Source organism: Archocentrus centrarchus, unplaced genomic scaffold (assembly GCF_007364275.1).
Source record: "Archocentrus centrarchus isolate MPI-CPG fArcCen1 unplaced genomic scaffold, fArcCen1 scaffold_42_ctg1, whole genome shotgun sequence".
NCBI lineage: Eukaryota > Metazoa > Chordata > Actinopteri > Cichliformes > Cichlidae > Archocentrus > Archocentrus centrarchus.
The window spans coordinates 115892-130551 of NW_022060268.1; the positions used below are offsets into that span (position 1 = coordinate 115892).

At 43.9% G+C, this 14660-nt stretch overlaps 1 protein-coding gene across 1 annotated transcript; it reads right to left on the reverse strand.

The window, feature by feature from the left end:
- Positions 1 to 10813: 10813 nt before the first annotated feature.
- LOC115777056 (E3 ubiquitin-protein ligase TRIM21-like) lies at positions 10814 to 14071 on the reverse strand. The gene is made up of 2 exons (XM_030724876.1): positions 13964 to 14071; positions 10814 to 12749 (listed from the first exon to the last, which is right to left on the reverse strand). Exon 2 carries the CDS (start codon positions 12738 to 12740, stop codon positions 11082 to 11084), a length of 1659 nt encoding a protein of 552 aa, XP_030580736.1. The 5' UTR covers positions 12741 to 12749; positions 13964 to 14071; the 3' UTR covers positions 10814 to 11081.
- Between the last annotated feature and the right edge of the window lie 589 nt (positions 14072 to 14660).

A 14660-nucleotide genomic window follows, 5' to 3' on the forward strand; every position in this document is an offset into this window, starting at 1 on the left:
TGGGGTGCAGCCTGGTGGGGGGGGCAGGACTGGAGCAGATGGGTGGTCCTGAGGCATCTCAAAGCGAGCAAAGAAACAGTTAAGTTCCTCTGCTAGTGACACACTCAGGTCTCCTGCAGTCACATCACAGCCTCTGAAGTTTGTGATGTTCTGAATGCCCTGCCACACCTCCCGTGTGTTATTGCTGGACAGATGGGACTCTATTCTCCTCCTGTAGTCCGTTTTGGCTTTTTTAATTCCTCTTTTCAGGTCAGCTCGAGCAGCACTGTACAGAGCTCTGTCGCCTGACCTGAAGGCAGCATCACGGGTTTTGAGGAGTGAACGGACCTGGCTGTTCATCCAGGGTTTCTGGTTAGGGAAAACCCGGATGTTTTTGCTAACAGTCACATTTCCGATACAGAACTTAATGTAGTCCAGTACCGTCCCTGTGAATGTTTCTAGGTCCTCGTGTTCGAATAAGTCCCAGTCTGTGTATGCAAAGCAGTCCTGTAGGTCAGAGAGTGTGTTTTCGGGCCAGGTTGTAATGGTTTTTACAGTAGGCCTGGCTCTCCATCTGAGGGGGGTGTATGCTGGGGTGAGCAGCAGGGAAAGATGGTCGGACTGGCCGAGGTGGGGGAGGGGTTTGGCTCTGTAAGCGTGCTTAATGTTGGAGTAAACATGGTCAAGAGTGTTCTCCCCTCTTGTAGAACATTTGACATGTTGGTGGAATTTCGGGAGTACAGTCTTTAAGTTGGCCTTGTTAAAGTCTCCCGCGATAATAAGAACACCGTCAGGGTGGACCCGCTGCTGTTCGTTAATGGCGTTCAGCAGGAGAGAGAGCGCCATGCTAACGTTAGCATCGGGAGCTATATACACAGCTGTGACGATCACTACTGTTAGCTCTCTGGGTAGAAAAAAGGGCCGACATCTTACAGACATGTACTCGAGGTCTGTGGAACAATGTTTGTCTATGATTGTTCCGTTGTTACACCAGTCCTCATGCACGTAAATACAGAGACCCCCTCCCCTGCTCTTACCGGAGTCCTTGGTCCGATCTCCGCGTAGCAGAGTGCGACCTGCTAGCTGCACGCTAGCATCGGGAATGTGGGGGTTTAGCCAGGTCTCGGTGATAATCATTACACAGCAGTCACGAACATAGCGATTTCCAGCCAGCTCTAACTCTAGGTTGTCCGTTTTATTTACCATGGATCTGGCGTTGGAGAGATACAGGCTCGGCAGAGGAGGCCTGTGTGGTTGGCATTTCAGCTTCAGCATAAAGCCGGACCTGCAGCCCCGCTTCTGCTTCCTCTCCCTCCGCCGTCGGCGGCGCCTTCCAGACCCGATAACAATCCACGGAGCCCCCGGCGGTCTCGCTATGTTGTCTGGGATGCTATGAGTGTAGTGAAAATCACTCGATACTGATATCTTGTGCCGGTAGCCAATGTCCACAAGATCCTGGCGTGTGTAGCAGTTGTTTGCAGAGACAAATGCACCAAAACTAACAAAAACTAACAAATATGAAATACAAAAAGTACAAAAAAGAGCACCGAAAGGAAGAGCCGTGAGCCGCTGCGTCTGTGCGCGCCGCCATCTTGACTGGATTAAGAATTACAATAATCCAGTCCTGACATGATAAGAGTATGTATGACTCTTTCAAAGTCATTATAAGAAGGCTTCACTTTAGCCAACAATCTCAACTGGAAACACATAGTTTTCACCACAGAACTAATCTGCCTATCAAAGTTAAAGATTTTTAACAGATTTATTGATGCATAACCCAAGGTGTCTGTAATGAAGGTCTTCATTACAGACATTTAAATGGTAAACATTTAAATTGAGATTGCTTACCTGTGCTCTCTCCAAAAGGTGTTCCGGCCAAAAGGGTCCCCAGGTTCCTGAGAGCCTTTTAAAGGTTCCAGGTTATACCAAGGAATTGAAAAGGGGATTGAATAAGCAATTACAAATTTAATTTGCATATTTTGCATGGTGGGTCGTTTTTGTTTTTTGTAGTATGGTTTCAATGTTAATAAAGTTAATTAGTTAAGTTGTGTGTTTAGTTTGTTAGTGTAGTTTTTTGTGTACCCCAGAGAATGGTTAGGCTCAAGTGGTGAATTAGCAGCAGTCTATAAAAGGCTGCCAGTTAAGATCAGATGGTTGTTGGAATCCTGCTCACCGTTGTGCTGTACGGTTTGGGTTTTTTTTTAAAGGTTTTGTTATGTTTTTGTGGTATAAATGTTGGTGAATAAAACACCTGTGGGTCAGCACGTCACCTCTGCCTCATTTTAATTCAGCCGCTGCGGTCATCCTAACAGTGTCCAAGAGAGGCTGCAGAGTCCTTCATCTGTTCAGTACAACTAAACATAACAATCTCTGTTTTGTTTTCAATAAGATGAAGGAAATTGATGCTTAACTAATTCTTTAGGTCATTAAGGCAGTTTAACAAAATCTGCAATGAATCGGGAGCATTCAATTCCAAAGGAAAATAAATCTGAATGTCATCAGCAAAACAATGAAAGGACAGGTTATACTTCCTAAAAATTGATCCCAGTGATAGATTATATAAAGAGAACAGTAATGGGCCCAAAATAGAACCTTGTGGCACACCACAGGAAAGAGAGGCTACAGAAGGAGAAACTGCTGTCACTCAGACAGGACTTAAACCAATCACGCGCTATGTCTCCAATGCCCACACACTGTTCAATACGAGACGGAAGAGTTGAATGGTTGATGGTGTCAAAAGCTGCTTTTAAATCTAAAAGCACTCACAAAGCAGGGTTTCCTGAATCGACAGCTAGAAGATCATTAAGCTATGATAGAGATGGAAATGTGCCAACGAGTAAAGAGAGTGGGTTAGGTTTTTGAAGTTTCACCTTTAATCCAAGAGGCTTCTTCAGTTCTAAAACCAAAGATTGGATTTTAAACCCTAGTGGGGGGGGTTGTCCCCTTGGTCGTTGACCCACTTTGGCTCATGTGCATCCTCACATGAACCAAAGGCGTGGATTATTACATTCAGTGGTTTTGGGTGAAACCACTGTGACACCTTGCCCCATTCTATCAATGAACCACTTGTGGTCACCTGAAGTAGAGTGTGAGTGGGGCTTGAGGCTCCTGGGAAGGGTTCTCAAGACTGCACCCTAAGTAGCTCACAGCTGGTGTTATAATCCACCTCCTCTGTTCAGTGATGGTCGTTCACAGTGGACATAGAGGCTTCTTTTACTCCTCTTTCAAACCATCTGTCTTCTCAGTCCAGAATGTGTACATTGGCATCCTCAAAGAGTGACCATTGACCTTTAGGTGCAGAAGTACAGCTGAGTTTTGTCCAGTTGCCTTCTTCAAGCTCCAAAGACTACCATGACCTGGATGATTGAGAGCCCACAAAGACAAATAGTCACAACCTTTCATCGACTGAGTTCTGGTTCTGGACACAGTTTGTGTGTGTGTGTGTGTGTATGTGTGTGTCTGTGTGTGTGTGTGTGTGTGTGTGTGTGTGTGTGTGTGTGTGTGTGTGTGTGTGTGTGTGTTCTTCAACATAAATTTCACAGTATTTATTATACTTTTGATTAGTTTTCTCTTTTATGTACTGATTGATATCCAGTTCTAAACAATAATAAAAATAATATTTTCCACTTTTAAAAAGTCTTCAAAGAAATCTGTGTTAGGAGGTTGGAGTGGTTGATGATGGTGGAGCAGATCATTTCACCACTCATGCCAGAGTCCAATGTTGCAGAGCCTAACTTATTGCTGGCAATGCGGACCAAGCTCTGTGGTATTTCTACAGTAACTGTGTTTCTCATTTATTCTCATTAATGTGTAACTAAGAGATGTTTGTTGTGCAGAAATTGTGGAACTTTGATCATTTCTGAAAATCCCTGTTTTTGGTGATGGCCCACAACAAATGGCCAGACACCCCATACTCCTGTGAATGCCTTCGCCAAGTCCACAGAACACATATAGACTGGATGGGCAAACTCCCACACACAATCAAATATCCTCAAGAGGAGCTGGTCCAACGATCTGTGACCAGGATGAAAACCACATTGTTCCTCTTGAATCTGAGGTTTGACTAATGGACAGACCCTCCTTTCCAGCACCCCGGCATAGACCTAACTGGGAGGCTGAGGAGTGTGATCACCCAATATTTGGAGCACACCCTCCGGTCCCCATTCTTGTAGATGGGAACCACCACCCTAGTCTGCCAATCCAGTGGCACCGCCCCAGATTTACACACGATGTTGCAGAGGCATGTCAATCAAGACAGTCCTACAACATTCAGAGCCTTCAGGAACTCAGTGTACAGCATATACAGCTTCTGACAAGATACAGGATATAGAGTGTATGTTTGGTGTAGCTGTTTACATTGTAGCTTCTCCTAGTGGAACAAATGGTTATCTATGAATATCCGTTATTGTAGCTGGAATTAAAATGTAACAGTAATGTCCAGGGTTATTTGTGGGTTTTGAAGAAATTGTTGGGGGGATCTTATTTTATCCTCTTGTACAGTCTGTGTCTAAAAAGGTTCCCAGTGTTCCCTTTTAATGAGCCCTCACTGTAACACTGGGGTTAATGGGATTAACACTGATCTCTGGTTTGCATAGTTCAGTGTGAATCAGATGAACATGGCTGACAGTTTGAGCTCCTCCTGATTGCATTCATTATTTCTCCCTGCTCCCATCTAATCCAATCTAATCTCTGCAGGATTTAGAAGCTGATGTCGAGACATGTTTCAGCACAGACAGTCCAGGTATATGGTAACACAATCAGCCCATAAAGTTTGGAGAACACTTTAGCAAATGTATCCTGTTCTCACAAACCTCAGAACTATTTCTATAAAGTTTAAGGTCAAAGGTTTCTTCAGACAGGTTTAATTAAATGTATTCTGTTTGGCTTTCAGCGGGTTTTAATCAGCTTTTATTGTCTGATGTTATTATTTCTTATTTTACTTCATCATGTACATCCCTTTATTTTTCTTATATAAATCTCCTCTTCTCTAAATATCCCTTGTCTAAGGTGCCATATAGATAAAGCTTGAGACTACTGTGGTCTAAATAATTGTGTTTCTCATTTATTCTCATCAATATGTGACTAAGAGATGTTTGTTATGCAGAAATTGTGGAACTCTGATTGCTTCTGAAAAATCACTGTTTTTGGTGTGGGATAATTACTAAATAGTTATTTGTTCTGGAACGTGTTGCAGACCAGAAATGTATTAATAAATCAAATGAAGTTGACCAGGAATGAAATACACTGTTAAAAAAAATGAAAGGAGCACATTTTAATCAGAGTTCAGTAATAAGTCAGTGAAACCTGAAGTCCTTCCACTAATTAATTCTTTGTTCATGTAAATGGGGAGTCTTCTTCACACACTAAGGTTAATTATGGAGTTCCACAGGGTTCTGTGCTAGGACCAATTCTATTTACATTATACATGCTTCCCTTAGGCAGTATTATTAGAAAGCACTGCATCAATTTTCATTGTTATGCAGATGATACTCAGCTTTACCTATCAATGAAGCCAGATGACGCACATCAATTAATTAAACTGCAGGAATGTCTTAAAGACATTAAGGCCTGGATGACCTCTAATTTCCTGCTTCTAAATTCAGATCAAACTGAAGTTCTTGTTCTCGGCCCCACAAATCTTAGAAACATGGTGTCTAACCAGATACTTACTCTGGATGGCATTACTTTGGCCTCCAGTAACACTGTGAGAAATCTTGGAGTCATTTTTGACCAGGATATGTCCTTCAATGCACATATTAAACTCATTAACGCAGCTTTTTTTCTAGCTCAGGCTCTGTGATGACAAAGATATGCAGACTTAAAAGCTCATCAGTGCCTTTTCCAGCAGGATGAAGAGCCCTTCATGCAGCAAATATGGTTTAGGAAGGTCTTGACTGTAGTGTTTGATTGATGTACTGTGCTAATAATTGCATCCATTGGTTTCCTTGTCATGAATCGGCTGTGTGGCAGGCAGGAAGTGGGACCCCAATGCAGGATACGACAAACAGAGGTAAAACTTGAAACTCAGCTTTATTGGCTGAAGGGCAAACAAAAAGCTGGACTGGACAGGATCACTGGCAAAAACTCAGAACAAAAACAAATGTGACAAGAGTACCAGAAACAAGGCAAAAACAGGACACATCCACACAACAGGAAATCTACGACCACAAGTCAAGTCAAGTCAAGTCAAGTTTATTTATAAAGCACATTTAAAACAACGACGTTGACCAAAGTGCTGTACAAGATCTGTAACCCCAAGGACTATACTAAATAAAAATAAAAATATATAAATAAATAAATAAAATAATAAAATAAAAATAAATAAATAAAAACATTAAGAACAATAAATAACATAAGAAAATTAAAAATTAAAACGTTTAAAACAAGTACCATAAAAATACCATAAAACAATCATCTAAAAGGAGGTAGCACTGCAGCCAAATGCCAAGGAAAAGAAATGTGTTTTTAATAGAGATTTAAATGTGTGTATCGTCTGAGCTGTGCGGATATGGTGTGGCACAATGTGACAACAGGCACTAAAAACACTGGACTTTAACACACAGGAGGACTGATGAGGGAAGAGGAAACAGGTGGGAACACAGGTGACCCTGATTACCCAGACGAGACCAGGGGACACAAAACTGAACATGACAGACAGAGACCAAATGACTATCAAAATAAAACAGGAAGTCAGACGAGGGAACAAGGACGCAGACCTGACACATGGAAACACAAGGAACTGGAAACAACAAACTGAGGACCAATACAAAATATAACAAAAAACACTGGGCCACCAGCCCAGGACCATGACATACCTTGTACATGTGCATGTCTGGATTGGAGGTACGGCGCAGCCTAAGCAGAGTTGCCCACACCCGTTATCATGTCATCTTCTCCTAGCTGAGAGGCACAATCTCATTAGCCTGTTGTGAGTCTTCTTCGGGATCATGCCCAAAACATCTCACCTGGGAGTCATCTTACTCAGCTGCCCAAACCACCTTAACTGGCTCCCATCCATGTGGAGCAGAAGCACAGCTCCTGTTAAATAACCGCTCCATGGATGAGTCCTGACACCCTTCACATCTGCTTCTTTCTGCTGCTTTTATCTGTGATCTTTCAGCTGCTCTCTGTGACTGAATGCAGGAATGTAGATCAGTGAGTAACCTGACAGCTTCAGCTTCATGCTCAGCCCTAACCCAGAGTGGACAACCCCCCCCCCCCCCCATGGGAGTGATGGCCTCAGATTTGGAAGGGCTAATTTTTTGTGCTAATCACCTCATCCTCTGCTGCAGACCATCCCACTGCCAGGCAGAGGACACTTCTTAGTGAAGCTAATAATAGAAATATAGGTGGAGTCTCTGCTGTCCCCTCACTGCCACCGCTCTGCTTCCAGCTAACATTATTATGTAGATGCAGTCCAACATGGACAAAATAACCAGCAGCCTGAGATCCCAGCGTGAATGCCAAATGCCCCGGGTAGTTTGGAGGACACATCAAAGCTCATTCTTTATAAGCCACACGTCATTAATGGTTACTTTTTACATGCTTCCTGTTTGGTGATTGATCACCACATCGTGTCAGTGAGAGGCTGTTCAATCATCATATGCTGCCCTGACAGAAGCAGCTCTTTATAATGAGCAGCTCTTAGAGCGTTGAATATTTATCTGACTTATTTGTGCTGCTGAAGTTTGAATGTCAAAAACTCCAGAGAGACCTGGTTACTGAGGAGTCCACGCTGACGCCTCTCAGGCCCAGGACTGCACACCATTTACCCACAAATGAATTTGTCAGGACTGAGTGATTTTATTGATTGTTGGGCTGATGAAGAGGAGCTTTATTGAATGTGAATGTGAGTCGGGGACAAGCAGCGAAGAAGAGGAGGAGGGGTGTTGCTGTCAGAGAAAGAGACATTAGTGGCTGTGACAGCTCGGCGAGAGAGGGAGACGTGCAGAAAGAGACACGAGCGGAGCTGACAGCCCACAATCAGCTTCGGTGTGAAGCAGAGAGCATGCTGGGAGCCACGGTGACGCGCAGACAGTACTCTGTCAGCACGAACAAAACACGAGTCTGTCAGCTCACACACACGCTAATTTGTCTGTCACAGCAAATACATCAGCTTAATTACAAAGTTTACTGACAGCGAGCCAACAGGTGCAATCCTTCCACTGTCACGCCTGCTCATCTCATTAGAATTAAACAGCTCATGGAAGAAGATGCAGCTTCAAACAACACTGACCCCACCTGTCCTCCACCCTAAAGCTGCTGCAGAGCTTACAGCAGGAAGACGTTACAGAGCTGCAGCAGAGCTGCAGACAGCAGGCAGAGCACGACTAACCTGCAAAGACTAAACACACTTTGTCATGTAAGAATCCCAGGAGTGACCTTTGAACTCAGGACGCAAACATCAGTCAGATTCGGTGTAGTTCAAGGAAGGCTGAGGTCAGGATGCTGTGTAACCTTCAAGGACTAAACGCAAACAGGAAGTAAACGTCTGGACATCAGAACCACTTTTCACACCTCTTTCAGCTGATAGCCTCTAGTTCAGTGGTTCCCAAAGGGTGGGCCGTGGTCCCCTGGTGGGCCATGAAGGTACTGCAGGGGGCTGCAGTAATAACAGAAATTCAGTTTAAATCACTCACATAGTTCAATATTCATATAAAAAGTGGGTCACATGTTGGCACTGTTTATGTTTTTGAAGCAAGTTTCAGTTTCTCTGGTATTTGGATGAGAGTGAAGACGGGCTTCTAACCATCCCTCAGAAGGAGCTGATACGTTTTACATTTCAAAGAACTTCAGTATATTTATTGAAGCTTTTCAGAAATGTTACCTTAATACAATGAACATTTTCAGAGTTACAGGCCTGTGATGGTGGAGGTGGGATGAAATGCCTCATTATTTTTTCAGCATTTTTGAGCCTTGATCACTTAAAAAATAAAGAAATATCCACGTGAAAATTTCAGGACTGAAAAAACTGCAACCAGCTGAACTTTACACCCACTCCAAGAGTCACAGTGTAAAGACTAAATGTGGTTTAGTGATCATCAGTGTGATGGTGTATCATAGGTTGAATGGACGGCACAGGTTACAAACCCCTCTCCATAACATCTCTGTAGGCAAATGTCTCCACAGACACAAAAGCAGCAGCTCAGTTAAACTAACAGATCTGCACTGAGGAGTGCTGCAGGTGTGTCTCACTGCAAACCTGTCACACAGACACCTGTAACCACCTCTGCACCCAGAGTGTCAGAATGATGGAGACAGGTACGACACTAAAAAGTCTGCTGGGGGCGGGGCTTGCTGTGCCACTTGTTTTGCCATCATGTTCCAGTTTGGGCAGGTTTACACAGCAGAGCTACTCAGTTAGATTCAGGTCAGCTGAAGGTTGGGGTTAAAATCGGCTCTCAGATGAAAACCACGTGTTAGCACAGTTTGCTTTAAAGCACAAACCATAAAGACAAGTTTCTCACATGTCAAACCCACTTACGGGCCGACTCCTCCCACCTGTGAACTCCCAGCACTCCCAGACTCACCCACTCTGTGTAAACCAGCAGCAGCAGTTCTACTGGTCTCAGATCAGCTTTAGCTTCAGCATTTAGAACTTTTTCCAGTCTTTTCACTCAGTCACAGAGCATCACATGATGTCACAAAGTGTGATTGGTCAGTTTCAGCAATGGTCCTGGAACAAAAAGTAGGATTTAGTAATTCAAAATTAGTAACCAGTATAAAATATGGAGTATGTAAAGGAAGGAGACACACTTCAATGTTTATGGACCTTTTCCTGCAGCTCTCACCATCAGTGCATGTTTGGTGTTGATTGTACTTCACAGTTAGTGCTGCAGTCTATGGTTGGTATTCAGAGATGTTACTGTGTGACCTTTACCCTCACAGCACTCCTCACTCCTCCCACCTGCTGCACAAAGTCACTGAGTATAAACCGGGAGCGCCGTATGTACACAGAACAGGACGTCGGTGCAGGATTTCAGCTTTCTGAGCGATCTAAAAGAGTCTCTCAAAGTTGCCAATGTCACTGAAAGTAATTGCTAAATTTTTTCACTGTTTGCTTTTTGGGGAAAAAAGTCTCTATGGGTTCTAAAAAGTTGGCAGCACTGAGTGTCAGCTATGACCCCCACCCAGGCTGAGCTCTGAGGATGTTTCAGCTAAATGTTGATGAGGACTTCAATGTTTGCCCAGGAAGTTCAGTAAACTCTTAATATTCTTGTGTCAGTACTTTCATTATTTGCTGGTTCTGCCTCTGGATTCATTTGTTCCTCTGATTGTTTCTGTGTGTAGCCAAATTCTGCTGTATTGTTCTGTGTATCTGTGTGTGTCATTAAAGTGCTGCAAGAACCCCTGTTACTGTGTCCTGTGCAGCAGCTGATTTCTCACACGTGTGTGACTGTGAGGAAATCTCTGTGAGCTTTAAATGTGTTTAATTATTGCTTCAACACTCATGGAGGAGAACCAGTACAACAGGCAGAGGAGATCATCAGGGAGACAGGAAGGAGACAACAACAGGTGTGAGTGTGATTCATTTGATTTCATTCCAGCACAAATCACAGATTAAAACATCTAAAACTGAAGAGCGTGATACAGGACATGCATTAAAAAGCAATCATAACAATGACCTTATTTCCACAGTGGGCACACTAAAGAGATCAGCTGGTATCTGAGGGACCATCAGCTGGTATCTGAGGGACCATCAGCTGGAGAAGAAGAAGATGGATGATGAATATTTACAGATTTCTTTGAATATTTTCCCGTCTGATCAGTTTTGAGTGAACATACCCCCCCCCCCCCCCCCCGTATAACAATGACACACGTTTCTGTTTCACTGACAGCATTTAACAAACTTTATTGTGAAATGAAGCTTTTTGACATTTATTCTCTGAGATTTTGTCTTCAGCTCGAGTCTCGATTAGTGGGAAAATTTCCTGATTCAACTTTTCTTCTGTTTGCATCAAATTCCAGGAGAATCAAATCAAAGTGTGAATCAGAGTCCACGATAATCCGATTCTAGAGGAAACATGGAAACTGTAGAGGATTCACACTGAATATGTTCATTTGGTCCCTTCAAGAAAAATCAATCAGTTCATCAAATAAAATCAGTCGCTGATCGACTCAGTTTGATTGACAGGACAGATGATCAGAGGAGCAGAGTTTCTACCACCATCATTCAGACAGGGACTGAAGAATGGGTGGAGTTTGTGAGTGAAGGAGCAGCCAGTAAAGGAGTAGATCAGAGCTGCAGCATCTACATCATAGAAGGAGACCAGACCCTCCTCATAATCCACAAACACCCCCACCTTCTCAGGACCAGGCTGAAGACAGAGACTGACGCGTGGATCATCAAAAGCTTTGTACTCATTTTCATTTCTCAGTGCTACAGTCCAGAATCCATTCTGAGGTCTCAGTGTGATTATTCCCTTCCTGTTGATGGACTCTCTGGCCACTCCTAAATCCCACTCAGTCTTTCCTTTAACCTGAACCTCAAAGTAAAATCTGCCTGAAGAGAAACTCTGCTTTCCTAAAACCATAACACAGTTAGAAAATCTCTCTGAGTTGTCTGGAAGTTTCTTCTTCACATCACCATGATTCACTTGTTTTCCATCATCAGACAGGATGAGTTTAGGATGTGCTGTATCAGGATCAAGAGTCACATCCACTGCATACTGCTGGACCCTCCTCAGCTCAGCCTCAGCAAGCAGCTTCTTCATGTCTTTCCTGAGTGTGTCCTCCAGCTGAGCCACAGCTCTCACCACAGTCCCCTCATATGATGGTGGATGGATGCTGACCTCTGTCCAGTCCTTGGTGGGTGGAGCAGCTTTGAGGGAGGAGAAGCTTTGGAGGAGGTGGAGGTGGTCTTCAGAGCGTGAGAGCTGCTCCACCTCAGAGCTTCTCTTCATCAGCTCAGAGACTTCCTGTTCCAGATCTTTGATGAGACCTTCAGCCTGTTTCTCTGTTGCTTCCTGTTTGTCTTTGACCTCCTTCATGAGCTCCTTCAGGCCTCTCTCAACAGACTCCATCAGAGCAGTGAAGACCTGAACACCTTCTGCTTCCTCTCTGTCTGCAGCATCTTTGCTCATCTTCACTGACTCTCTGATCTGCTGAATCTTCAGTCGTCTCTTCTGGATCATCTGCTGAATTTCAGCCTCTGTCTTCCCCAGCTCTGCCTTCTTTCCTTCATATTCTTCTCTCAGAGGAACAAACTCATGGTTCTTGTGGTCTAAAACAGGGCAGAGCATGCAGACACATGTCTGGTCGGTCTTACAGAACAGCTCCAGAGGTTTATCGTGCTTCATGCACATCCTTCCTTCCAGGTTCTCCTCAGGCTCCACCAGCTGATGTCTTTTCAGACCTTTCTTGGTCAGATGAGGCTCCAGGTGAGTCTGACAGTAGGAGGTCAGACACACCAGGCAGGACTTCAGGGCCTTCAGTTTGGTTCCAGTGCAGACGTCACAGGGAACCTCTCCTGGTTTGGCAGCTTGTTGCTCTGAGCTGCTGCTGCTGGCTTTCTGCTGAGCTTCACGTCTGAACTGAGCAACCATCTCAGAGATGAAGGTGTTGATCCTCAGCTGAGGTCTAGTGGAGAAAGTCTCTTTGCACATGGGACACTGAGACCTCTGATTGATGTCCCAGTGCTGAGTGATGCAGGTCTTGCAGAAGTTGTGTCCACATGGTGTGCTGACTGGATCAGTGAACACATCCAGACAGATGGAGCACAGAAACTGATCTTCAGATCGCAGATTGCTGGCAGCAGACATGTCTGCACTCTGAGGGAGGAAGAAGAGAAACACACTGGATTTAAACTTCAGGTTAAAGTTCAGGTACAAAAATACATTTCACTGTGTTTTTTACTGTGTATATCTGTGCATGTGACAGATAAAGCTTATCTTATATACTTTGAGGTCAAAGGTCACCAAGATTCAAACTCATCCAAGATGTTTAGGAGCTGCATCTGTGGTATAAACTTGAACATCCTCGGTCTGTGCAGCTTCTGGTATCTTTGCTGTAATATTGTAAACAATCAGACAAACCCTGCACCCCCCTCCAGGGTTATTCCATCATGGTCATTATTCTTTTATTGTGAAGTTTGTTTCATAGTTTTTATTGTTGCCACTGTGGAAATTAAATTTAATGAGGTGGCACAATTTTACAAATTTAGTAACTAGTTTTTTAAAGTTTTTTCAACCTCTTTAAAAATGCTGGTCAAACACTGAAGTCCACATCAACATTTAGCTGAAACATCCTCATACATGTCACATTACTTCATCATATTATGATGTATCTGCAAAATATGAGAATATTATACAGTTATATTACAGCCATGTATAATATAAGTGCAGTATGAGCCTTGCAGTAGACTGTAGTGACCCATCCAGGGTGGACCCTGCCTCTCACCCAGTATCATCTGGGACCATGAATTTGATCAGTAGTTATGAAAGTTTATGGATGAAGTTTGCTGCTTCTGCAGCCTTTATTTAACTTCCTGTTTATATTGTTCAGGATAAACATGGTGGGATGTGAGGCTGCCACAAAGTGTGAGAACCACTGATTTATACTGAAGAACAGATCTGCTAACAAAGCTCCGCTAACAGTCACAAACACATTGTATTTCCTCTCACTGCTTCACAATAAAATCCTCCTTCTGCTTTGATTTTATTGTGAAACAGCTTAAGGAACAGAAGCCCTGTGAGAGCACAGAGTAATGTATGAGCAGCGATCAGAGCAGGAAGTGATGAATAAACAGCGATCAGAGCAGGAAGTGTGGAGTCAGCCTGAAGTCCACAGCACAGAGGTTCAGTCCAAAGTCCTGAGCAGTGCTGCAGTGAGACTGCTTCAAACAGCAGCTCCATGTTTCTGCAGAGGATCTGTGGCTACATGAGCAGATTCCTATTGAACAGTGTGACTGTGATGATCAGCATGAAATGAACAGAGTGAACTGCAGATTTGTGTGGAAACAGGAAATGTGATCAGCTGCACTCACCACTGTTGCTGAGAGGACCCTGATGGACTCTGTGAATCTTCTTTTAGAGACAAACAGGACTCGACTGCAGCTCTGCTGCTGCTGCTCTCTCACACTTTCACTTTCACTTCTGGAAAATAAGCTGAACTTCAGGTATTTCAGGTGTTGCTCCGCCTCTTCCTGCAGCTGCTGCTCTGTGTTTGCTGCCTCTCCCTTCACAGGAGGAGGAATCAGCTGGATTATACTCAGTGACTTTGTGCAGCAGGTGGGAGGAGTGAGGAGTGCTGAGGGTAAAGGTCACACAGTAATGACGCCTCAGGTGATCAGAAGAAACTCACCTGGATTTCCATAATCTTCATCCTTGTCCCTACTAAATAAATAAATTTGAAATTGCAGCTGGCTGAGCATCAGCTGGTTCAGTTCCTCTGCTGGTCACTGGTTGGCTCATTATTTCCATCCTGCTCACTCTTGTTCCCACTGTGCTGAAGCCTCTGGATCTCCAGCTTCAACAGTAGCTGTCTTCTATTGATGTTATTGATCTGAGCTCAAAGGTGCTTCAGTGTGGATGTTGGCTCATCCATAGTTCCCACATGCATATAACCTCTGTCACTGGGTTGGTGGCACAGCAGCACTCCATCATATTATCAGTCCTTCTCCACGTACGCTTTGTTCCAGCAGCCACTTCTGTCCTGGTTCCTAAATGTCTGACGTGGACCTT

Coding starts and splice junctions, on each gene's coding strand:
- LOC115777056 (XM_030724876.1), bottom strand. CDS start 12,740: ATGTCTGCTGCCAGCAATCTGCGATCTGAAGATCAGTTTCTGTGCTCC.